The following is a 25,979-nucleotide window of genomic DNA, read 5'->3' as shown; positions in this document are numbered from 1 at the left end:
TCAGACACGACTGGACTTAACGTCAGGGAAAAACCTTTACCTTTACTGTATATACCTAGTTTTTCAGCCCCTTTTTTAAGACTGAAAAAGCTCCCCTCGGCTTATACTCGGGTGAGGGTCCTGGTTGGCTTATATTTGGGTCAGTTTATACTCGAGAATATATGGTACATTTATTATTTTGCTCTATTATGATTGGTATTATTACATTTATTATTTTTCTCTATTATTGTTGCTACTATTACATTTATTTTACTCTATTTTTATCATTATTATTAATACATTTATTATTTCACTCTGATCTTATATTATTATATTTATTATTTTACTCTATTTATTACTACATGTGTTGTTTTCCTGTATTATTTATTACTATTATTATTATTATTACATGTATTATTTTACTCTATTATTATTAAAAGGATACATAAGCACATTTACATGAAAGAAGATTAGAATAATGATTGGATCAGAGTTGGACAGCCTTATCGTAAAATTGAGCTTTATATAAATATTCAAAAACATTTAACCTACCGATGCCTCAATTAATGTAATTTTATTGGTATCTATTTTTATTTTTGAAGTTTACCACCCTCGTCTTATACTGGAGTCAATGTTTTCCCAGTTTTTTTGTGGTTAAATTAGGTGTGGTTAAATTTTTGTGGTTAAATTAGGTGCCTTGGCTTATATTCGGGTCGGCTTATACTCGAGTATATACGGTAATTAAAGGAAGGGGCCTGAGGTTGTTAGGACCCAGAGGGCCAAGGTTTGTCCACGCTTGCTCTACACTGTCGCATTAATGCAGTTTGGTCCCACTTTGGTCACCCTCTGCTGTGCAGAACAATTTGATGTTCCAGTTTTTAAAGTAACTATTATGTTGTTTTTATCTTGTATTGCATTATTTTTAAATCTCATTGTTTTAGTTGATTGTGTGTATTGTACGCTATGTTATTGTCATATTGTTGTTGTAAGTCATCCCGAGTCCCTGCGTGGAGATGGTGGCGGGGCATAAATAAAGTTATTATTATTATTATTATTATTATTATTATTATTATTATTATTACTTTAGCTACCACGGTTCAATGCTATGGCATCACTGGAGTTGTGGATTGAAAAGGTTTTGATGCTAGAGCTTCACCAAACTACAAGTCCCATGTTTCACCACCATGGAGAAATCATTACTGTATTGTATTTCTTATCATTACCATATTGTATTTCTTATCATTATTGCATTTCTGCTGCAGCATTTTCAAAAGGAATGTCAGACATCAAGACGGGATTTTAGCATCTAGGAAACATATTTAAATTTTGCATGGCATGCAACTTCTATGCATTTTGCACACTTTCCTTATTTATTATCACCTGTTTTTCGTGGGACCCGTGGGACCCTTGGCTGCAAAGAATTGTGGGACGTGAGACCACCCCACAAGTGGACATATTTTGGGATCCTTGCCATTGATCTCTTTCCAATGGCACATACTAAGTCTGAAAGGGAAAAAAGTAAAGAGTTAAGAATGAGCCTAGTTTGTATTGTATTTTTTTGCTTAGCAGACACTGCCCTCTAATGCCCAGTTTGGGTATTGCAACCCACAGAAAACTAATGTCCATTCAATCAATCCCTGCCATCTAATTCATCCAAACTAATATGGTCAAAATATTTGTGTTTAACACCAGTTAGGGTTGATTTACTTTATATATTGAAGATTAACATAGCGAGCCTCTGAATTGAGATAAAAGTGGGATATAAATATTATAGATAGCGAGAGAGAGAATATAATTTATATACGATTTCGCATTTTAATCCTACTTTTCCACTAAAATAAAAATAGCATTCAAGGCTGAAATAGATTGAGGAACAAAATCGAAGCGTCTCAAACCAGCAAATCATCAACGCAAATCCAGTGGGGATTGTTCACTTTGCAAGGTGCATATGATCCATAGACTCTGACTTGGTCCTCGGATCCTCAAGTTTTTAAAAAACTTGACCCAGAATCCATCCATTTGCCTCAATTTCTTTCCATTTTCAATGGGGAGAAAATTCTGCAAAGGACTCATGCTCGAGATGTGCAAAGAGCGCCCCCTTGTGGCCATGAGAGGACCGATTCTGACCACCTGTATCCCAAAAATAAAAGGCAGAAATAAGTGTTGTCGAAGGCTTTCATAGCCGGGATCATTGGATTGCTGTGAGTTTTCCAAGCTGTCTGGCCATGTTCCAGAAGCATTCTCTCCTGACGTTTCGCCCACATCTGTGGCAGGCACCTGATGAACCAACCAGAGAAGCCAGTCAGAGCAGAGCTCCCGATGAACCAACCTGGACACATAATATGATGGGAGAATGCAGAAATGTTGGACCACTCTCACAACCACCACGTCAGGCGACACGGAGAAGCCACTGAAATCCACAAGCATGTGGACCATTTCAACAGAACGGAAGAAACCATGGAAATGAACAAAATCTGATGACCAGTATTTAAAAAAATTCTTAAAATCAGGACAGTAAATAAAGAACAACACTCTGAAAACAGAGGAATTCCAGACAGGAAAAAATCAGGGCCAGCTAACACCTCCTAACATAGGATTCCCCCAGAAAGCAGCCAGGCCTTGAAGCTGTAAGGCTATTCTATCCTAATAAAGGTGGCTAATTGTAACATTCACGTTTGCCTCAAACAGACAAGAGTTCTTTATTTATATTTATTTATTTATTTATTTATTTATTAGACTTGTATACCGCTACTCTGTTTGGCTCGGAGCGGTTTACAGAAATAGATTAAAACAATACACTTAGCTTTAAAATAACAATAAAAACAATAAAAACAACAATAAAAACAGATATTATGTAGCACCTTAACTTCCTTCTTGTTTACAAATTCCATTCAGTTCATTTTATGCTTTTATTGCTGTTTTTCATGTGTTTTATGATTGTGATTTTATTTATTTATTTATTTATTTTTATTTGTTTTAATGCCTTTTAAATTTATTTGTGTGTTTTTGTATTTGATTTTTGTATTTGATATCACTGTATGCTGGTTTTATATCGGTGAGCCGCCCCGAGTCCCTTTGGGGAGATGGTTGGCGGGGTACAAAAATAAAATTATTATTATTATTATTTTACTATGACACAGCAAACAAGATAGACATGCTGGATTTCGTATCACAAAACCACAAGTCGAACACTTCCCAAGTGTCTAGGACTGTGTGATGTATTTTCGGATGATGCGCGCAGATCCCAGTAGGGTGGCCTTTTGCAGTTAGCATTATTATTATTGTTATTATTATTATTATTAAGGACATTATCCCACAGATATATCAATCCCACTTGCCTAGTTTCCAACAGGCCTCACAACCTCTGGGGATGCCTGCCATAGATGTGGGCGAAACGTCAGGAGAGAATGCTTCCGGAACATAGCCTGACAGTGCCGAAAATTCACAGTAAATAGAGAAAAGCTTTCCCTAATATCCCGATGTCCCGAAAGAGTGGGATGTTGAGAAGGATTTATCCTGCAGAGTTATGGGTGTGTGTGATTGTTTTGTGCAAATAAACAAACAAAGAGAAGTTTGTATTTCTCTGCAGAGTAATTCCTCCTCAACACTTCTTCCCGGGGAGAAATGTTCCCTTTCTCCATCATTTGCAGTATGCATTTCTTGTCCATCCAAGGTGCACTTCCTAGCAAGCAGCGTTGACTACGTGAGACGTGCCACGATCCTAAAAAGACGGTTGGGGAGAGTATTGGCCACGGTTGACGTTCCCTTTTTGTGGTGGGTCAAGCCTCCTCCTTCGGCTCAGTAAGTCCTCCGGGATTCGTAGGAGCCCCAAAGCGGGTTCCCATCTTCCTTCGGCCAGAGAGTGTTGCCTTCGTGGAGCGGGGTGGCATCAGAAGGTTCTTCCAGAGGAGGAGGAGGAGTGTGGAAGGCCTTGGAGCCCAAATCGCTGGACACGGCGGCCATCAAGGAGGAGAACGGATACGCCGAGGAAGCCGCGTAGCCGTAGTGGACGTCCTCGAGGGCGTGGAAGGAGTAGGGCTGCGGCCCAGAGACGAGGGGGCTCCAACTGGGGCTTCGGTATTGAGAAGACGTCCCTGGGTCAAGGGAGGAGAGGCAGCCGGCCGGTGGAGGCGCCTGGAGGGACTCCGGACACGACTCCGATTGGCCCAGGCCGTCGGGTAAGGACTGATCCCAGGTGTCTCTCTAAGAAAGAGGCAACAAGAGAGACATTGGTTGAAACGGCATCGAGGGGCTAGAGAAGTGATTCCCAAACTGGGCACTACCGCCCCCTGGTGGGCACTGCAGTGATCCAGGGGGGCGGTGATGGCACCTATTAGGACACGGGGGCGGGGCCAAGAGAGGGGCAGAGCCTCTTTCCAAGTGTCGGAGATAGGGCCTGAGACAGGGCTGAGCCTCCATACCTCTCCTGAGAGGCCTTTTAGGACTAAAAGGCAGGGCTGGGGTGGGGCAGGGCCTCTTCTCAAGAGCATGAGACAGGGCTGAGCCTCTATACCTCTCTTGAGAGGCCTTGTAGGACTAAAGGGTAGGGGTAGGGGCGGGGGTGGGGCCTCTTCTCAAGAGCATGAGACAGGGCTGAGCCTCTATACCTCTCTTGAGAGGTCTATTATGACTAAAGGGTGGGGCTAGGGGTGGGGCAGGGCCTCTTCTCAAGAGCATGAGACAGGGCTGAGCCTCTATATTTCTTCTGAGAGGTCTATTATGACTAAAGGGTGGGGCTAGGGGTGGGGCAGGGCCTCTTCTCAAGAGCATGAGACAGGGCTGAGCCTCTATACTTCTCCTAAGAGGCCTATTACAACTAAAGGGCCGGCCTAGGGGTGGGGCAGGGCCTTTTCCCAAGAGCATGAGACAGGGCTGAGCCTCTATACCTCTCCTGAGGCGCTTGTTAGAATACGGTGGTGGGGTATAGAGGTTCAGCCCCCTCAGGCACTTGGGAAGAGGCCCCGCCCCCTCCTCTAGCCCCACCTCCTGTGTCCTGGCAGGCGCTGCAGGACAGGGATAGAAGCTCAGCCCTGCCTCAGAGCTTGTAACTCCGCCCATCCCTGTCCTGGCCGCCCATTATTAACACCCATTGGCGCACATCAGCTGTCTTGGGGAAGCAGACCTCTCTCAGACTCAGCTTAGGCTCCCAGGGTAACTATTGTTTTTAATATTAATATTATTGTTAACACCCATTGACACACATCAGATGTCATGGGGAAGCAGACCTCTCTCAGACTCAGCTTAGGGTCCCAGAATAACTATTGTTATTAATATTAATATTATTATTAACACCCTTTGGTACACATCAGATGTTATGCGGAAGCACTCCTCTCTCAGACTCAGCATAGGATCCCAGCATAACTATTGTTATTAACATTAATATTATTATTAACACCCTTTGGTACACATCAGATGTTATGGGGAAGCACTCCTCTCTCAGACTCAGCATAGGATCCCAGCATAACTATTGTTATTAATATTAATATTATTATTAACACCCATTGGTACACATCAGATGTCATGGGGAAGCATTTCTCTCTCAGACTCAGCTCAGGGTCCCAGAATAACTATTGTTATTAATATTAATATTATTGTTAACACCCATTGACACACATCAGATGTCATGGGGAAGCACTCTTCTCTCAGACTCAGCTTAGGGTCCCAGGTAACTATTGTTATTAATATTAATATTATTGTTAATGCGATACTTACGGCTAAAAAGTGTGCGGAGTCACTCGGAAACGGCGGCCCAATGGATGCCAGGGGCGAAGCGCCGAAGAGGGCGGAGGCTCCGGAAGCGGCCCGATGGTCAACGTATTGGTCCACGAAATGGGAGTCCAGGAGGGAGGAATAGCCTTGCGCTGCTGGAGACTCGTACCCAAACGGCTTCGTCATGAGGGAAGAGGCATAGACATCACTCGAGAGCGGCTTATTGCTTTGCAAATCCACGTCGGACATGAAGGATCTCCGCATCCCATAATAGCTAGTGGGGGAACCTGAATGGACAACGGAGAAACGTGGTTAAGAAAGAGGTCGGCGGAACACAAGGTGGAGGAAAGCAGCTTAGGTGCCCATATTGGAAATCTGATTAGATTGGGATTAAGGGGCACAGGGCCTACATAAAGCCACACATTTGGTAAAATGCTAGTTTTTAAATATACCACATTTACTCGATTCTAATGCTCACCTTTTTTGACTAAATTATTTTCCCAATATTAGAGTGCGCATTAGATTTACATAATATGGGTTTCAAAGTTTTGAAAATTGAAGTGCTCATTAAATTCAATGGCACGTTAAGAGTAAATAAAGCACTTCTCTAGGTGTCGTTGTATGTTTTCCGGGCTGTATGGCCATGTTCCAGAAGTATTCTCTTCTGACGTTTTGCCCACATCTATGGCAGGCATCCTCAGAGGTTGTGAGGTATACCTCACAACCTCACAACCTCTGAGGATGCCTGCCATAAATGCCAGAGATGTGGGCAAAACGTCAGGAGAGAATACTTCTGGAACATGGCCATACAACCCAGAAAACACAACAACCCTGTGATCCCAGCCATGAAAGCCTTCGACAACACACTTCTCTAGGAATTTCTAAGTCCTTTAATACTGGATGATCTAAAAATGCTTAAAAGCGTATCCTCTCTAGGAATCTCTAAGTCCTCCAGTGCAACTCCATGGTTGATTGGGACCATAGAGTCATGCTGGAGGACCTACAAAATTCCTAGAGATAACATATTAATCATATTTACAAAGCTAAACCCACAAATGGCTCCACTGTCTGGTGAGACAGTGAAAAATATATACTTACCTGGCAAAGGAACAAACGAGGACTGAGTTGTGCTGACGCTCCCCTGAAAGGAACAACACAAGGAGTTAAAAGACTATATATTTATGTTTATATTACATTTATATTTGTTTATTTAAATATGTTTATGTTTTATATTAAATGTCCACAAACGAGTGAATTCTTGCGGTGTTTTTGTTATATATCATTATAGCGCTATAGGATTACATAGTTGCACATCTTCCCTAGTTTGGATAGATCACAAGACTCGATACAAACTCTCCGAAAGGTGGAAATAGGAGAAGAAGGTGGCATGATTGATGGATGGATTCAATCGAGGGACCATTTTTGCAAGGACTGCAAGAATAGGATGTCAAAGGCTTTCATGGCCAGAATCACTGGGTTGCTGTGAGTTTTCTGGCCATGTTCCAGAAGCATTCTCTCCTGACGTTTCGCCTACATCTATGGCAGGCATCCTTAGAAGTTGTGAGGTCTGTTGGAAACTAGTCAAGTGGGGTTTATATATCTGTGGAAGGTCCAGGGTGGGAGAAAGAAGTCCTTTCATGTGGCTTGATATTGGGATGCTTTGGAGGCCTCCCATTCATTGGCTGGCCTTAAGTCAAAGCAGACCCGGCCCTATATAACCACAACTGCATTCATTCACTTCCCACCCCAAGTGAGTCCAAATTCAGCAGCTCAATTCAGAGACATGTTGACCCTCCTCCTCCTCCTCCCCACCGAGACCTTTAAACACGAGAGCGACTGACAGCGTGTCCGCGATCCCATCACTTTGGAGTCTCTCTCAGGGTGCAATTTCCCCTTCCAGGTTTGCATACGGCAAACAGGAGTTTCCTGCCATGGCCGGCAACCAAATTCAGAGGTTTGGATTTGAATTAAAATTTGCCAGTGTCAAGACTTCCTTTTAGTTGACATCTCGCCCGGCTCCCACCTGGGCCAGTGCTTATCCAGGGAAATAAGTCCATCATTTTGGCTAAATTTCAAGTGATGCTGGACAGGAAACAAGGAGGCAGAGGGAAGTGAGGAGTCTGGAATGGATATCTTCATGTGGATCTAGACTGAAATGGGCATATATGTCTTGGAAACAGGCACATTTGTCCTATCCTGCATGAAGTGACTTGGAGATATTATTGGACTACAAGTCCCAACAGCCCTAGCTAGGATGCGCAGTGGTGGGGAATGTTGGCGGATGCAGTCTGATGATAGCTGGAGAGATACGTACTGTAATTCCTATCCTGACCAGCATATAGAGTGGGTACCAAATACGGGAGTTTGGTTCCAGTTGGCCAAGTTTGGTTCAGTTCCATCATTGGTGGGTTTCAAGGGGCTCTTTGATTGTAGGTGAACTATAAATCCCAGCAACTACAACTCCCAAACGTCAAGGTCTATTTCCCCCAAACTCCGCCAGTATCCATATTTGGACATATTGAGTATTTGTTTGGTCCAGTGAATGAAAATACACCCTGTGGAGCATGTCTTATTGTACTGCTCTTTTTACCGAGACCTTCGTAAACACTCTATAAACCCAATTTTAGAAAGCTTACCAGGGAGATCTGTAAGGTTTTATGTTGATTATCTTTTGGCAGACCAAGACCCCAAAATTACTGCCAAAGTTGCTAGCTTGTGTGCAGCAGCGATAGCTTGTCGGTGCAAGATGTTGCCACAGTTTTAAAAGGTTTTAATATTTACTTGAGCATTTACCTTTGCCATCTATATATATAAATGAGTGATGGCATCACGGCAACCCACAAAACAACAAAACTACAGGTCCCCCAACCTTGAAATTTGACAACACAACCCATCATCCACGCCTCTAGGTTGATACAACAAAAAGAGAAGAAAAATAAAGTCCTAATTAGAGGGAGAGCAATAATTGTTTTTATCCAATTGCTGCCAGTTTAGAGGGCTAATCTCTGCCCACTTGGTCTCCTAGCAACCAACTCAGCCAAGGGACAGCCAGGGTTCAGTTAGGGGACAGGCGAGACTTAGGCCTCACTTAGGCTTCTTCCACAGATTATCTCATTTGCACTGGATTATATGGCAGTGTAGACTCAAGGCCCTTCCACACAGCTATATAACCCATTTATAATCTTATATTATCTGCTTTGAACTGGATTATCTTGACTCCACACTGCCATATAATCCACTTCAGTGTGCAGTTGGACACAACTGGACTTAATGTCAGGAGAAAACCTTTACCCTTTACCTTAACTACCACCAATTCCTCAATACTTTATTTCACATACCACCAGACTTCGCCACAGCAACGCGTGGCCGGGCACAGCTAGTTTTAGCATATAAATGTTTTATACCATTTTAACTACCATATTTAATACTGTGTTTTAACCTTGTTCTTCACTGTGTTTCTTAATATCTAATTGTATACCTTTCTATGCTATTCTGATGCTTGTACATTTTCTGTTGCTGGTCATTGACTGTAATAATAATAACAAATAAATAAAATAAATCAGATTCCATTCATGAACCTTAAAAAAATCTCCTGCACTGGTGCAGTGATCTCTACATGCAGATATTTACAACCCTGCATATCAGATATTTACATTATGATCCATAACAGTGATGAAGTCGTAACGAAAATAATGTCATGGTTGGGGGTCACCACAACATGAGGAAATGTATTAAGGGGTCTCGGCATCTTGAAGGTTGAGAACCACTATAGAAGATGCAGAGCCGTTTTGAGTCCAAATGTAGTGCAAATATTTCTTTGGACCGCACCCCACTTGGAAGATGTACTAATTAGAAATACTTCGACATGCAGATAATAATTCAAGGCCCGCTCCAATCTCACGGTGTCTGCAACGACATAATGGCTGCTTTTCACCCCATTGCAGGTCACTTGGAGGGCACAAAGGGCACCGAGGAGCAACTCAACATGTCCTGGCAAACCATTGCCAAAACACAATTGAAAGTGGCACATGGTATGCATTTAAGAAAGGGATGCCCTTGGGTTCCGGAAAGAAAGATTCTTGGAAATTACAGGGGAAAAAACATTGCAGCAAAATAAGAAGTGGAGCAAAAAATGGCAAAGTTGGTCAGGGTTTTAGTTTGCTAGCCTTGTCCTATTTGAGGTAGCTTTCTTTTTCCATTCCTTTTTTATAATAATTTTATTAGAGATTTTCAAACTACTTATAGGCAAAAGACATGCACAATTATAAAAATTTAAACATTAGCCAATGACAAGAACTAATAAAAACATGGATCATAACGGAGAGGTTGTGAAAGTAGACTGGGTAAAGTGCACCATATAAATATTGTAAACACGAGATGCTGCAAATTCTTCGAAGTGCAAATTGGGATGGGAATAGACCCTGCTGTTTCTATATCAAGTTGACAAAGGTAAAAAGTCCAAACCGGTACGAGAATGGTCACAGATACAGGATTGTTATGGAGATGAGCAATCTTTATCCAAAGGCCTGAGTGAAGAGCCAGATTTTCAAGCTGTAATAAATACAGCTGTAAATAAAATAAATACTGTAAATAAAATAAAAAATTAATTCATTAAGGAGGCCGAGGACTAAGATCTGGGAATCACTGTATTAAAGGGAGACTTGATGATCATTTGTAGAGAGAAGAGATGGATGGATGGATGGATGGATGGATGGATGGATAGATATCCATGGAAAGTGGGTCCCCAGTTTCCAGACCATGCTGGATGGGTCTGTTCAACTCAACGTCGAAGAGATAAGCAAACACTATAAAGGTTCAAAACATACAAAGAGATGTGTATATTAGAGCATCTTGCAAAGGCCACAGAAATAGTCAGGCCTCTCTGAGTATAGAGCTATCTTCTTTCTGTGTCAAAAAGATAAGCAAATACTATAAAGTTTCAAAACATAAATTGCACTATGTAATTTAGAGCATCATGTACATACAATATTACCTGAGAGTTAACAACAATAATGAAAAATAATAAGTACAGTCAACTGTTGTAATCCACAGTAGTATCTTTCAGACTGTAATGTTTAAAGGAAACTGTAATTATCAAAGCTTAAATGTTCAACTCAACCCAAAAGCTATCCTATGGGGCAAACTTACTTATTTGTACAGAAAATGCCCCCGTCTTGGCAGGAGGACACAGTTAAATCCTTCCCCACAGAGAGCCATTCGGCCTCAGTTCAAAAGCCTCCAGGGGAGGAGATTCCATAAGATGCAGTTCTGAACTTGGCTGGGACCCGCATGTTCTGGCACGCTTGCCACTTGGTTAATGGTAAGCCACGGTTTCCTAGAACTCTTCTTGGGAAAATCCAAAAGGCAAACAAGCCAGCGCCCGATTGCCATGCAAATGTGGCTCCGAGGATGAAGTGGTGCCTTCAACTCCCTGAGAAGCATTTGACGGTCGGTCGGAGAGGCCATCTGCCTTGGCACGCACCCACAGGCGCCCCAACGGGACCGTGTCTGGACACACCGGAGCACCCAAGAGCGGCTTCTCCCGCCCGCAAAGGCTGGCTGTTTGCCTTAGAGCTGTCCCAACCCCTTATAAGAACTTCATACAATCACTGTCTATCTATATCTATCTCTATATATTTCATATCATCTTTACTTTATCAATGAGGTTAGAATTTTTTCCCTTGACACTTCTTAAATACTATTTATTTACAGTATTTATGTTCCGCCCTTCTTTCTCACCCCGAAAGGGACTCGGGACGGATCACATTGTATACATATAAGGCAAACATTCGATGCCATATACACATAGAACAGAGACAGAGACAGACGCAGAGGCAATTTAAACCTCCTCCAGCTTCCAGCTTCCTAAGGGTATGCTTGATTCCGGCCACAGGGGGAGCAGCTGCTTCATCATCCACTGCGATGGCAACTTCCTCATTCCAACGGCAGCTGGATGATTTTTATGGTGTTGTAAATTAGCCTCCCCACATATAAGTGGTACCTAAATTTCCTACTTGATAGATGCAACTATCTTTTGGGTTGCTTAGGTCAGCAACCATGCGGGGACATGAGAGAAGCCTCCCACAAGGATGGTAAAACATCAAAACATCCGGGCGTCCCCTGGGCAACGTCCTTGCAGATGGCCAATTCTCTCACTCCAGAAGCAGCTTGCAATTTCTCAAGTCGCTCCTGACACGAAAAAAAAGGTTAGCAAAGAGCAGGGGCTATATTTTATTTTTAATTATTGCGTGCTCACCCCGATATGGGCTGGCCTCGAACTCATGACCTCTTGGTCAGAGTGATTTATTGCAGCTGGCTGATAACCAGTCTGTACCACAGCCTGCCCCCTACAGCTGATTTTGGTGCAGTTCCCTCCCTAGCTATTCCATGGGCTTCAATGTAAACATCATCATAATCAGGATTTATTTATCTGTACATTTTAATGACAGTCACTGCAACTCAATCAACGGACTGTGCCAATTATACCCAGTCAAATTTAAGTTGTGAATTTTGGCTTATATCCAATCCCTTCCACTTACGTTCACCCGCGAGGAGCCCGTCTGCCTCGACTGCTTTTCGGCCAGAAGGTCCTTCACCGTGTGCTTCACCCGGACTCCTTGGTAGATGCGTTTGCCATAATCTGCAGGGACTGAGCATTGCAAAGGGATGGAGCATGAATGGGATGGACATCAAAAAGGGATGTTTGCAAAGGAAGGGCAGGATTTCCCAAATCTGAGTCCCTGGTCAGAGGAGGAACCCACAGTTTAGAGTGGGACCAGAGACATGTTTCTGGGGGAGGGTCAGATTCAGCCTGTGAGTTTGGGGGGCCCTGGTGTAGGTGAACCTGTAGCCACTGCCTCTTCCCACCACATCACGGAGTCCCACCTAGCAGTCCTCTGCTTCCAAGTGACCAATGAGGAGTGTGTCTACACCATAAAGTTGTAGCAGTTTGATCAAGCTCAATCCTTCAGCACATCCACCTGGAGAAACATCTCAAGATGTTCCAGAGGTAGCTGTAAGTTTGCATAGAATTCCAGTGTGCATCAAGGAGAAATGGCTAACCTGGATATTTCTGCGACACTCAATCCTTCATCAGGCTCACCTGGAGAAACATCTCAAGATGTTCCAGAGGTAGCTGCAAGTTTGCATGGACTTCCAGTGTGCATCAAGGAGACATAGCTAACCTGGACATTTCTGAGATGCTCAATCCTTCAGCAGGCCCACCTGGAGAAACATCTCAAGATGTTCCAGAGGTAGCTGCAAGTTTGCATGGACTTCCAGTGTGCATCAAGGAGAAATGGCTAACCTGGACATTTCTGAGAAGCTCAATCCTTCAGCACGCCAACCTGTAGAAACATCTAGAGAGACGTTCCAAAGGCAGCTGCATTTCTTACTAAAATAACATTGCATTTTAGCTTGTTTGTAGTCTTAAAGCCTTCTTCAAGGGCTGTTTGGAAGGCTAGAAAACACAAAGAGGTTTTACAAGGTTGGTCTAGACCAGTGATGGCACCTATGAAACACATGTCAGCACTGTCACGTCTAGCCATTTTTGCTGACACGCTGCCGCCTGCAGATTGATTGGATGACTATGTCTTTTGTGGCCAAATTTGGTGTGATTTGGTCCAGTGGTTTTGTTGTTTACTCCATGGGAATTATGCACATTACATTTATATATATATATATATATATATATATATATATATATATATATATATAATCATTATATTATTATTCTATTATTATTGTAGTATATTATCATATTATTACCATTATATTATTATTCTATTATTAATTATTCATGACTACATTGAAACTAGAATAGAGAGAAATCAGCGTGGAAACTGCAAGAGGTACCATAGATTGTTGTACATGGAAATAAGGGTAGTAATTACAGTAGAGTCTCACTTATCCAACCCTCACTTATCCAACATTCTGGATTATCCAACGCAGTTTTGTAGTCAATGTTTTCAATACATCGTGATATTTTGGTGCTAAATTCGTAAATACAGTAATTACTACGCAGCATTACTGCGTATTGAACTACTTTTTCTGTCAAATTTGTTGTTAAACATGATGTTTTGGTACTTAATTTGTAAAATCATAACTTAATTTGATGTGTAATAGGCTTTTGCTTAATCCCTCCTTATTATCCAACATATTTGCTTATCCAACGTTCTGTTGGCCTGTTTATGTTGGATAAGTGAGACTCTATTGCACTGTATTTACGAATTTAGCACCAAAATATCACAATGCATTGAAAACATTGACTACAAAAATGTGTTGGATAATCCAGAACGTTGGATAAGTGAGTGTTGGATAAGTGAGACTCTACTGTAGGTTTTGATTTATTAAATACAGTTATGTATGACAATTATACATTTTTGTTATTTAAACTATACATATTGTGAAATTATGTTTTTTTTCTCAAAGTGATACACCACACAAGTCATGCTAGGTTTTTTGGTGAATTTTGACACACCAAGCGCAAAAGCTTGCCCATCATTGGTCTAGACCTCCATTCATCCCTCTTGGGACCAAGGATTTGAATTTGAAAAGCCATCCTGTCCATAGTTGCCTAAATTAAGTTCAGCACCTTGGAGAGCTCTTCTGAAGCTCTTCTCGAGTTGGGCAAAACCTTGGAAGGAGTTCAGCTTTGCAGCTATAGTTTGACAAGGCCTTTCGCCAAAGGGTGCGGGTGCCTCACCAAACTACATCTCCCCATAGTATTGACCCCTGGCAGTTATAGTGATGTCAAACTACATTCATTCCACAGTGTAAATGCACAATTAGTTGATTCCAGGAAGAGGATAGGATGTTTCAGAGCTATGCCTTTCGATCGGCGATTGGCTCCTATGTTTTGCTTTCTGCCCTGCCTCTCCATCCACCCAAAATTGTCCCTTTCAATCCATCTGTTTGGTTCCGGCCCTTGGAAAGAATCTGCACCTGCGGAAAGCAATACGGGGCCGACCTGACGGAGACACCTTTTAGTCAAATTTCACAGCTGGGGCCTAATGTTCTGCTTAATCCCTTCGAAAACATATCTCCTGAGTTAAAACAAACATCCCCTCCTTCCTCCACTCTGCGCAACTCTTTGATCTCATTGAATCCCGGCCTCCCTTCCCAAATTTAGGCCTTTTTGTTGGGTAAACAAAACCCAGAGATCAATGCGGACGGGTGCGTGTTGAGGGAGGCCGTTTCAGGCTGTAGCGCTTTCCAAAAATTAAATAAGCTGCTAGGAAGAAATAATAATAACAATCCTCATCATCCAATCATCAAACGCTCAAGTCACTTCTGTGTAGGACTTCCCAGGTTTGGATGGACATTTCGATGCCAAATAATCTAAGATTGAGGGGGCATCTACACTGTGGAATTAATGCAGTTTGACACCACTTTGATGCCTCTTTGGGATGTCACAGGAAAGGACTCAGATGAAATCATTAGATATAATTGGATTTACCACTTTGAGATGATCCTAGCCATGAGATGGTCTCTGTAATATGATATGGATTAAAACCAGCCATAGTTGTTCAAGATGACGATAATCATAATAATAATAATCCAAAAATACATCACACAGTCCTAAACACTTGGGAAGTGTTCGACTTGTGATTTTGTGATACGAAATCCAGCATATCTATCTTGTTTGCTGTGTTATACAGTGTCGTGTCAATAATAATAAGAATAATAACAATAACTTTATTCTTATATCCCGCCACCATCTCCCCGAAGTGATTTGGGGCGGCTCACACGTTATTGTTGTTATTATATTATTATTATTTTATTGTATGACACAGCAAACAAGATAGACATGCTGGATTTTGTATCACAAAATCACAAGTCGAACACTTCCCAAGTGTCTAGGACTGTGTGATGTATTTTCGGATGATGCGTGCAGATCCCAGCAGGGTGGCCTTTTGCAGTTGGCAGATCGTGATATTATTATTATTAATAATAATAATAATAATAATAATAATACCCCATTTTTTCTCTCCACAAAGAAGACTCAATGCTTATCATTCAAATACACACAAGAAAACACACTAAACCCAGACCGTTGTCATTTGGACATATCATGAGAAGACACGACTCAAAGAAAAGACAATAATAAGGCCAATTGGAGAGACCCAACCAACGAATCCATGACTTTGAGTTTGCAAAAAAAGTTTGCAAAAGTTTCCAAAGGCATAGGGCCCATCTACACTGCCATATAATGCAGGCTGAAACTGCATTATATGGTCAGTGTATAATATAGTTTACTTGCATTGAATTGTATGGTATGAGTCTATGCTGACCATAAAATGCAGATTCAACCTGTATAGATGGGGCCCAGACCAGCTTCTAGAACTAAAAAACCAAGATTAAAATCTTATTTTACAAACATTAACTAATTGAATAGCATTATTGCATCCTCACGCAAAGCAACAAAGGCCTTTTGTAACATCCTAATGAATAATGATGACCCTAAGTAGTAACTGACAGCTTTAATTATTAATGGAAAGATATTACTTTTCCAAGAAGCATTCCAGATTTGGTTTGGAAATTATAGTTGTTATAATTGTCAGTAGACTCTCGGTTAAGCAGAACTCAAGCAACTGGAACTCTCAAGCAACCGGCAAAAAAATCAAAGACACATTATAATTATTGTTATTGTTATTGTTATTGTTATTATTATTATTATTATTATTAATGATCTGCTTTTGTCTTGGAATTCTTACCAGTTTCCATGGTCAACAAGGGCTTAAATCCCGCCGAATTCAGCCGGACGCTTGGGACGGCCAGCCTTCATGAGCTTCCCATCCAGGAATGAAGCGTCCGCAAAGGTGCATCCTACCCAGGTTTGATTCTGAGCCAGGCGGAAACAGCCCTGTTTTTTCCTTCCCCCTCCTCAATTTTCGGCAAGGCCTCCAAAATGGTCTCCCCCAGGATTTGTGTACATGCAAATCCTTTGATGTCTGTTTAGTTGCAATTTGCATGGCGATGAAAAGGCCCTTTCAGGAGGAAAGGGAAAGAACAAAGAGCATTAGAGATATATCATACATACACACACAAATCGCATCAAGACGTATCTCGAACGATCTAGTATTTTGAAAGTTTTTCCAAGTCTTCTTCATGATGGCGGGGAAGGGTTTTAAAGTGAGTTTTTACACTGCAAATGCTGCAGAGAGAGAGAAAAGAAAGAAAGAAAAATGGACCTTTCAGTGGAAACTTCATCTAATAGTGCACAAATATTTATCAATATACCATACCAGTTTCTACCATGTCTATATACCCAGCCAACAACTAATCTGAACCAAACTTCAGTGATATTACCTAACATCCCAAAACAAACAATGCCTTCTTCTAAATGGCAATACTTTGAAAAGTAATATTTCTAGTTTGAAGCCATGTTATGCTTTCCAGAGTCATCTGGTAATACAATACTGGGCTAAATATGGCACACATTTGTCGTCTGAATGTATTGTCTTCGCTTTTATTTTTGATGCTGATTTCCACAGCAGAAATGCTGTTTTTATTCAGCGACATAGAACAGCTGCCTTGGAATTTGCCTACCACGATTTGCATGCTCTATCCGTCACTCCTGATTTTTCCGTCTTGAGTGACACGTGTCCCATTAGACGAGGTAATTTTACCTTCCCAGGCTGCATTATTGTATTGTTTTTACCACTGTGAGTCTCTTTAAGAGGAAAAAAACGAAAGATTCCACACCAGGCCACCTCCAGCACATATTCTTTCTCCCATAAAAACATGGTAACTGCGAGACCATGCCATTTTCCTATCATTACACTTGACAAGTTTGCACGGTTCAGTTGTATGAGATGGACAGGCCACATACAGAACTGCAATTCTAAAGAACAGATCTGGCGAGTCCCAATTGTATGCAATGCATTTACAGCAGGTGATGGGCAAAACAGACCCAGAACAACCCTAAAGGAAGCTCCGAAATATCTTTAAAAGGCACCAAATGGGCAAAACAGGCCTTGGGCATATAACAACAACAACAACAACAACAACAACAACAACAGGAAGATTTCTAATCTGATTAAACACCAGGGGTGTCCAAGTTGGCAAAATGGTCCTTGGGCTAATAATAATAATAATAATAATAATAATAATAATAATAATAATAGGAAGATTTCTAATCTGATTAAACACCAGGGGTGTCCAAGTCGGCAAAACAGGCCTTGGGCAAATAATAATACAGTAGAGTCTCACTTATCCAACATAAACGGGCTGGCAGAATGTTGGATAAGCAAATACGTTGGATAATAAGGAGAGATTAAGGAGAAGCCTATTAGACATCAAATTAGGTTATACAAATGAAGCACCAAAACATCATGTTATACAACAAATTTGACAGAAAAAGTAATTCATTACACAGTAATGCTATGTAGTAATTACTGTATCTACGAATTTAGCACCAAAATATCACGATGTATTGAAAACATTGACTACAAAAATGCGTTGAATAATCCAGAACGTTGGATAAGCGAATGCTGGATAAGTGAGACTCTACTGTAATAATAATAATAATAAGAAGAAGATTTCTAATCTGATTAAACACCAAGGGTGTCCAAGTCGGCAAAACGGGCCTTGGGCATATAATATTATTATTATTATTATTATTATTATTATTAATAATAATAATAATAATAATAATAACAGGAAGATTTCTAATCTGATTAAACACCAAGGGTGTCCAAGTCGGCAAAACGGGCCTTGGGCATATAATAATAATAATAATAATAATAATAACAACAGGAAGATTTCTAATCTGATTAAACACCAAGGGTGTCCAAGTCGGCAAAACGGGCCTTGGGCATATAATATTATTATTATTATTATTATTATTATTATTATTAATAATAATAATAATAATAACAGGAAGATTTCTAATCTGATTAAACACCAAGGGTGTCCAAGTCGGCAAAAAGGGCCTTGGGCATATAATAATAATAATAATAATAATAATAATAACAGGAAGATTTCTAATCTGATTAAACACCAAGGGTGTCCAAGTCGGCAAAACGGGCCTTGGGCATATAATAATAATGATAATAATAATAATAACAGGAAGATTTCTAATCTGATTAAACACCAAGGGTGTCCAAGTCGACAAAACGGGCCTTGGGCATATAATATTAATAATAATAATAATAATAATAATAATAATAATAATAATAATAATAATAGGAAGATTTCTAATCTGATTAAACACCAAGGGTGTCCAAGTCGGCAAAACGGGCCTTGGGCATATAATAATAATAATAATAATAATAACAGGAAGATTTCTAATCTGATTAAACACCAAGGGTGTCCAAGTCGGCTCAGAAGGTGCGACGCATGCGCAAACGAGCGCGGACAGGCGGCAACCGTTGCTCCTGAGAGGGCTGAGTGGAAGTGGCGCATGCGCAGTGTGGAGAAAAGGATCCCCCCCCCATCTATCTGCGCGTGCGCAGTTCCCACTTCCAGGTCTTTTTTTTTTTTCCCGGCGCCAAGATGGAGGGCGGTTTCACAGGCAAAGAGGCCTACCAGCAGCATTTCAACCCCAAAGACTATCTCGGCGTGCATTTACCATTTGGGAGCGGGAGCACGCCCGCCTGCGAGGCCCTGTTCTCCTTCGTCCTGCAGAAGCTGCACAAGGCCTTCCTCCTGAGTGAGATAGATGAGTATTATTATATTATGTGAGAATAATCATTAGCCTTGAGCCTCCTTTGTGGAGAGAAACAGCCGAGTAGCAATAAACATCATGATTATAAGTATATTATTATATTATATTAATTAGCTTTGAGACTCCTTCATGGAGAGAAAAATTGGAATATCAATAAACATTGCTATCATATGTATATTATTGTATTATATAATAATAATATAATTTAATTATTATAATAATATTAATACAGTAGAGTCTCACTTATCCAACATTTGCTTATCCAACGTTCTGGATTATCCAACGCATGTTTGTAGTTGATGTTTTCAATAAATCGTGATATTTTGGTGCTAAATTTGTGAATACAGTAATTACTACAGAGCATTATTTTGTATTGAACTACAGTAGAGTCTCACTTATTCAACATAAACGGGCTGGCAGAATGTTGGATAAGCGAATATGTTGGATAATAAGGAGGCATTAAGGAAAAGCCTATTAAACATCAAATTAGGTTATGATTTTACAAATGAAGCTCCAAAACATCATGTTAGACAACAAATTTGGCAGAAAAAGTAGTTCAATACGCAGTAATGCTATGTAGTAATTACTGTATTTATGAATTTAGCACCAAAATATCACGATATATTGAAAACATTAACTACAAAAATGCGTTGGATAATCCAGAATGTTGGATAAGCGAGTGTTGGATAAGTGAGACTCTACTGTACTTTTTCTGTCAAATTTGTTGTATAGCATGATGTTTTGGTGCTTAATTTGTAACATTATAACCTAATTTGATGTTTAATAGGCTTTTCCTTAATCCCTCCTTATTATCCAACATATCTGCTTATCCAACGTTCTGCTGGCCCATTTATGTTGGATAAGTGAGACTCTACTGTTATAATAATTATTTTATTATTATTATTTTATTATTTAATTATTATTATATAATTTATTATAATTATTATTACACCGCTTTATCTCCCCTGCAGGGGACTCAAAGTGGCTAATAATAATAATAAAGTAGAGTATCACTTATCCAACATAAACAGGCCAACAGAACGTTGGATAAGCGAATATGTTGAATAATAAGGAGGGATTAAGGAAAAGCCTATTAAACATCAAATTAGATTATGATTTTACAAATCAAGCACCAAAACATCATGTTATACAACAAATTTGTAGTTCAATACGCAGTAATGCTATGTAGTAATTACTGTATTTACGAATTTAGCATCAAAATATCACGATGAATTGAAAACATTGACTACAAAAATGCTTTGCATAATCCAGAATGTTGGATAAGTGAGACTCTACTGTAACAATAATTAGCTTTGAGTGTCCTTTGTAGAGAGAAAAAGCCGGGTATCCATACACATTATTATTATTATTATTATTATCATCATCATCATCATCATCATCATAGGAAAGGCAAAAGCTGCACATCGCAAGTGTTGAACCTGACTCAGCACATAGAAGATGGATTTGAAAGGCAGCAGATTACAGTAGCTGTCTTCATAAACGTGTCAGTAGCTTATGATACTGTGAAATTAAACTCATTTGTTATTTCTAGCAATTGGTAAACACTGTAACTTCCAAGAAGCATGGTGGCTATTTGTCAAATCCAGAGTTTAGATGCGTCTTGTTATAAACAGCTAGTGACTTGTAGTGAATTCCTTATTCCGGTAACTAGGATACAATATAATTTACAATAATATATAATATTATAATATATTGTATATGCATATAATATTAATAATATTATTTTGTAATACAATATAGTACTAATAATACAATATAATAATATTTATTATATATTATATATTACATGTAATATTATTAATAATATTACAATATATAGATATAGTACAATATGGTAATTTATTGCCAGTATTGTCCTATGCTAATAATATAATATTGTATGTAAATTTAATTTGTAAGCCGCTCTGAGTCCCCTTCGGGGTGAGAAGGGTGGGATATAAATGTATTACATAAATAATTAATAAATAATAAATATAACAATGAAATTCATTTAGGAAATTACTTTATAACCCAGGAACAAAAATTGTTTTACATAGTGTTATATTATTATTATTATTATTATTATTATTATTATTATTAGTGTTATGAATTTCGAACGGTTTTAGTAACTCACTTAACAAATAAAGTCCTCTGCATCATTGCCTTGTTGGAAACATTGATAAAAACCCAATCCATGTCCCAATGCATGTCAATGAGCCATAATAATGATAATTGGAGGTCTGATTACCCCAATGCCTGTCAGTGGTCAATAATAATAATCAACACATGTCAATAGGCCATATTAATAGCTGGAAAGTTTATAACCCCAGTGCATGTCAATGGCTTTAAGGCATTACCTTGTAAAGAGTAAAAGGGGATGCAGATTAGGGCGTAATCTAGGAGTTATTCCTCCTCCTTTTGTGGAATGTTTTCAGGGGAAAGCACAGGCCTTATTTAAGGACCAGGAACAATCCCAGAGTTACTGAATGTCAAAGAGGTTTAAAGCTTGGTCCAAAAGAGGCCAAACAGAGTTGGTCAAGGATTAGAAAAAATGGGGTTGTAGAGATTCAATACAGGGGAATCTCACAATGTCGCTACAACACAGGCAGCATCCGAGGAGACACCCTGATTGACATAGGCAGCGGACCCTCTATCTACCAGCTCCTCTCTGCCTGTGAGTCCTTCAAGGAGATCATTGCCACCGATTTCCTTGAGCAAAACCGGGAGGAGCTGCAAAAATGGCTGAAGAAGGACCCGGAAGCATTTGACTGGAGTCCCATGGTGAAATATGTCTGCCAGCTGAAGGGGAACAGGTATGGAGGAGAGCTTTGGTATCTAATGGTTGCCTTCCCATTTCCATTCATTAAGGAAAGGGAAGCTTGGGGTCATTCTGGCGGGTTTGGATTGCAGTCATCAGCATGCCTCACCATTAGCAGAACATTTCTTCTTTAAAGCCATCTTCCCATGTTTAAAAAATACAATAAAAATGCTATTTTGAACTCAGAAATGTGACTTGTAGTAGGTTCCTGTTGCAATGAGTGAACTGGTCATTAACATGCAAACAATAATAATAATAATTGTATTTCTTTGACTCTAAGACACAGTATTTCTCGAGCTGGAGAAAATGCAAGACTGCAAGAAAGATCCCAAGAAGACTGGGGGAATAGTAGCTGTAATAATAATAGTAATAGTAATAATAAATAATGTATTTCTTCGATTCTAAAATGTGTTTCTCCGGCTGGAGGAAATGCAAGGCTGCAAGCAAGATCCCAAGGAGGACAGGGGAAATGTTGCTTGTTATGTGTTTTCTGGGCTGTATGGCCATGTTCCAGAAGTGTTCTTTCCTGACGTTTCTCCCACATCTATGGCAGGCATCCTCAGAGGTTGTGAGGTATGAGGATGCCTGCCATAGATGTGGATGAAATGTCAGGAAAGAATACTTCTGGAACACGGCCATACAGCCCGGAAAACACACAACAACCCTGTGATTCCAGCCATGAAAGCCTTTGACAACACATTGAAATGTTTATTGTAACAACAACAACAATAATAAATAGTGTATTTCTTCAGTCCTAAAAAATGTTTCGCCAGCTGGAGGAAATACAAGGCTGCAATGAAGACCCCAAGTAGGACTTGGGGAAGAATAATAATAATAATAATAATAATAATGGTAATGGTAATGGTAATGATAACAACAATAATGATAAAGCAAACCTTGGGGGGAGTTCTTAGTGAAAGAGGTATGCTCCCATGACATCCAGCAACTGCAGCTGGTGTTAGTCCAGGGCTTTTACCAAAATAGTCAGAGGTCTGGACACTATGAATCTCTTTAAGGAATGGCTGAAAGATATTTACTTTGGAGAAAAAAAAAGGCTGAGAGAAGGAGCAATGCTTAAATATGTGAAATTTCTCCAGAGACTAGGACACAATGGAGCAATAGATTCAAGTTGCAGGAAAAGGGCTTCCTGATGGTGAGAACTGTTTGGCAGTGTCATATGCCTCCTGGGAGTCTGAGTCTCCTTCTCTGTGGACATTAAACATCTGGGCCATCTGCGGGGAGAGCTTTGATTGTGTCTTCCTTTATGGGCTGGGCTAGATGGCCCTTGATTCTAGGATCCTATGAATTGCAGGAACATTTTTAAATTGGCCTGTTTGGCAGCAGTGACATTACTCTTCTCTTACTGTGTCACTCTTGAAATATGAAATAGTGACATACTGTAGAAAGCCAATTAAGAAGGTTTCCCAATGATTGCCTTCCTTGCAGGAAGAAGTGGATGGAAAAGGAAGAGACGCTCAGGAGGACCGTCAAGCAAGTCCTGAAATGTGACGTGACGTTGGCCAACCCTTTCCATCCTTTGGTGGTCCCTCCAGCCGACTGCGTCCTCTCCACTTTCTGCCTGGAAGCGGCCTGCCAAGACCTTCCTACGTACCGTTCCGCTGTGAGGAACGTGGGCTCCTTGGTCAAACCCGGGGGCCACCTCATTTTCGCGGTGTTCACTGAGGAAACTTTCTACATGGTTGGCCCACATCGGTTCTCCTGCCTTTACTTGACCAAAGACAGGGTTGAAGAGGCCATGAAAGAGGCCGGGTTTTGCATTCGTTGGTCTGAAATGGCCAGTGCGCATTTGCCACCAGAGATCGCAGATGCTCAGCATGTGGCCGTTCTAGTGGCCCAGAAACAGTGTTAAGGGCTAGCGGAGGAGACAATCTGTACTGAGGGACCTGGGCAGCTTGTTTTGGCAGAATACAGACAAAGATCTGTTTCATTTTAGTGAGAATATGTTCCTTTTTTGGAAACTACTTAACCAAGACACTTCAATCTCCTTCTCTGGGGGCTTTGAAGCGGGAGGCTGGTGGGTGTCTGTCGGGAAGACTTGAATTGTGTTCTTGGATGATCCTCCAGTTTTATGATAGTTCTGTGGAGGATATTAAGCAGAGGCTGGATGGCCATCTGTCAGGGGTGCTTTGATTGTGTCTTTATGCCAGAAGGGCTGAACTGGATGGCCCCTGATGTCTTTTCTATTTCTTTGATTCTGTGATAATTCTCAGGGGGCTTTGAAGCAGAGGCTAGATAGCCATCTGCCGAGGGTGCTTGGGTTGTGTCTTCCTGCATGGAAAGCAGTTAGTACTATGGATTCTTTCTCTGGAGGTCTTTGGATGGCCATCTGATGGGAAGGCTTGGTGTGTATATTCCTGCCCAGCAGAAGGGGGGTTGGACTGGATGGCCCTTGGGGATCCCTCTCAAATCAAGGTTTCTAACAACAACTGTGGTTGTTTTCTTTTTTTCTGAAATGGCTGAGGGTCCAAATATATTGTGTGGATGATATCAAAATGAATGGAGCAGCATTTGTGGCTGCAAGATCAAGTGCCTTTGTCCAAAACATCGCAAATAGGGTTGATGTATTTTATATGAATATTTAAAATGCTGCTTGTGTTTAATTCTGTTTTAATGTTGGCGTATTTTTAATTGGATACAATGCTTTTATCTCAAGCTGCTTTGAGTCCCCTTTGGGGAGATAAAGCGGGGTATAAATAAATATAATAATAGTAATAATAACAGGAAGATTTCTATTCTGATTAAACGAAATATATACTTCTTTCGTGTGTGTGCATCCATGTGCTTTCAAGCCTCCTGTTGATTTATGAGGGCCACAGGAATTTCAATAGATTTTCTTTGGCAAAGGAGCAGCATTCGTTGGTCTCCCATCCACGTACTAACCAGGGCTGATTCTGCTTAGCTTCTTTTAAATTTTTTAAAAATAATTTTGATACATCCTTTCCCCACGTCCAGAGCGCATTGGCCCATTCTTTGGTTCTGATTCACACTCGGGACTGCTTCTGCAGGGGAGAAGTTGCACTCTGCACGTGGTGAGAGGTCGCCACTACAGCCAACTCCAACTCTTGGAAGGGATCGGGGAAATGATGGCTCCATTCAATCCCTGACCTGACCTCAGGGGTGAGCAAAGTGTCACCTGAAGTCTTCCCCCCAAAAGGTTCCCTTCGAAGACTGTCCCCATGCAGGCCTTTCTTGCCTTCCTTTCTTCTGTCAATGTGTTGTTGAAGGCTTTCATAGCTGGAATCACTAGGTTGCTGTGAGTTTTTATGGGCTGTCTGGCCATGTTCCAGAAGCATTCTCTCCTGACGTTTCACCCACATCTAGGGCAGTAGGCCTGTGGGATTATATTGTTATTTGCAGAGCTTGGTTGGCCATCTGTTGGGAGGGCTTGGATGGTGTCCCCCTTCCTGGCACGTGGGGGTTATTTATATCCCTGAGGTATGATGTCCAGGGTAGGAGAAATAACTGGTCTGCTTGAGGCCAGTGTGAAAGGTGCAATTCACCAACTTGATTAGCATTGAATGCCCTTGCAGCTTCAAAGCCTGGCTGCTTCCTATCTTCTTTATTGCTCCTTCCATCCCCAAATGGGGTTCAGTGAAGAAGTGCTGTTGGTGGCAGTATAAAATACAATAATATATAATAATGTAATATATTGTATGTACATATATTGATAATAATATTATAATGTAATAAAATATAATGCTAATTATTTATTTATTTATTTCATGTCAAAAGCATTCCATAATACTAATAATATTATAATGTAATAAAATATAATACAGTAGA

General features: G+C 40.5%; 2 protein-coding genes across 3 annotated transcripts; one reads left to right on the top strand and one right to left on the bottom strand.

Annotated features, from left to right (window-relative positions):
• Positions 1-1,722: 1,722 nt before the first annotated feature.
• pou2af2 (POU class 2 homeobox associating factor 2) lies at positions 1,723-19,093 on the bottom strand. Of its 2 annotated transcripts, none has more exons than XM_062961035.1 (6): positions 18,995-19,093; positions 16,404-16,676; positions 12,228-12,337; positions 6,787-6,829; positions 5,692-5,975; positions 1,723-4,182 (listed from the first exon to the last, which is right to left on the bottom strand). In XM_062961035.1, the coding sequence occupies exons 2-6, from the start codon at positions 16,411-16,413 to the stop codon at positions 3,778-3,780; spliced, it is 852 nt and encodes a 283-aa protein (XP_062817105.1). In that variant the 5' UTR covers positions 16,414-16,676; positions 18,995-19,093; the 3' UTR covers positions 1,723-3,777. The 2 variants fall into 2 exon arrangements, with proteins under 2 accessions (XP_062817105.1, XP_062817106.1); XM_062961036.1 differs by having other exon boundaries at positions 16,404-16,640; positions 18,995-19,072.
• A 61-nt stretch (positions 19,094-19,154) lies between these two features.
• Positions 19,155-24,954, top strand: LOC100553997 (nicotinamide N-methyltransferase). The gene is made up of 3 exons (XM_003227754.4): positions 19,155-19,342; positions 21,963-22,170; positions 23,622-24,954. The coding sequence occupies exons 1-3, from the start codon at positions 19,186-19,188 to the stop codon at positions 24,043-24,045; spliced, it is 789 nt and encodes a 262-aa protein (XP_003227802.1). The 5' UTR covers positions 19,155-19,185; the 3' UTR covers positions 24,046-24,954.
• Positions 24,955-25,979: the final 1,025 nt, after the last annotated feature.

This window comes from Anolis carolinensis, unplaced genomic scaffold, assembly GCF_035594765.1.
Source record: "Anolis carolinensis isolate JA03-04 unplaced genomic scaffold, rAnoCar3.1.pri scaffold_8, whole genome shotgun sequence".
NCBI classification, from domain to species: Eukaryota; Metazoa; Chordata; class Lepidosauria; order Squamata; family Dactyloidae; genus Anolis; species Anolis carolinensis.
Note: the sequence above shows the minus strand (reverse complement) of the source record. Positions and strands in the feature narration are given on the sequence as shown.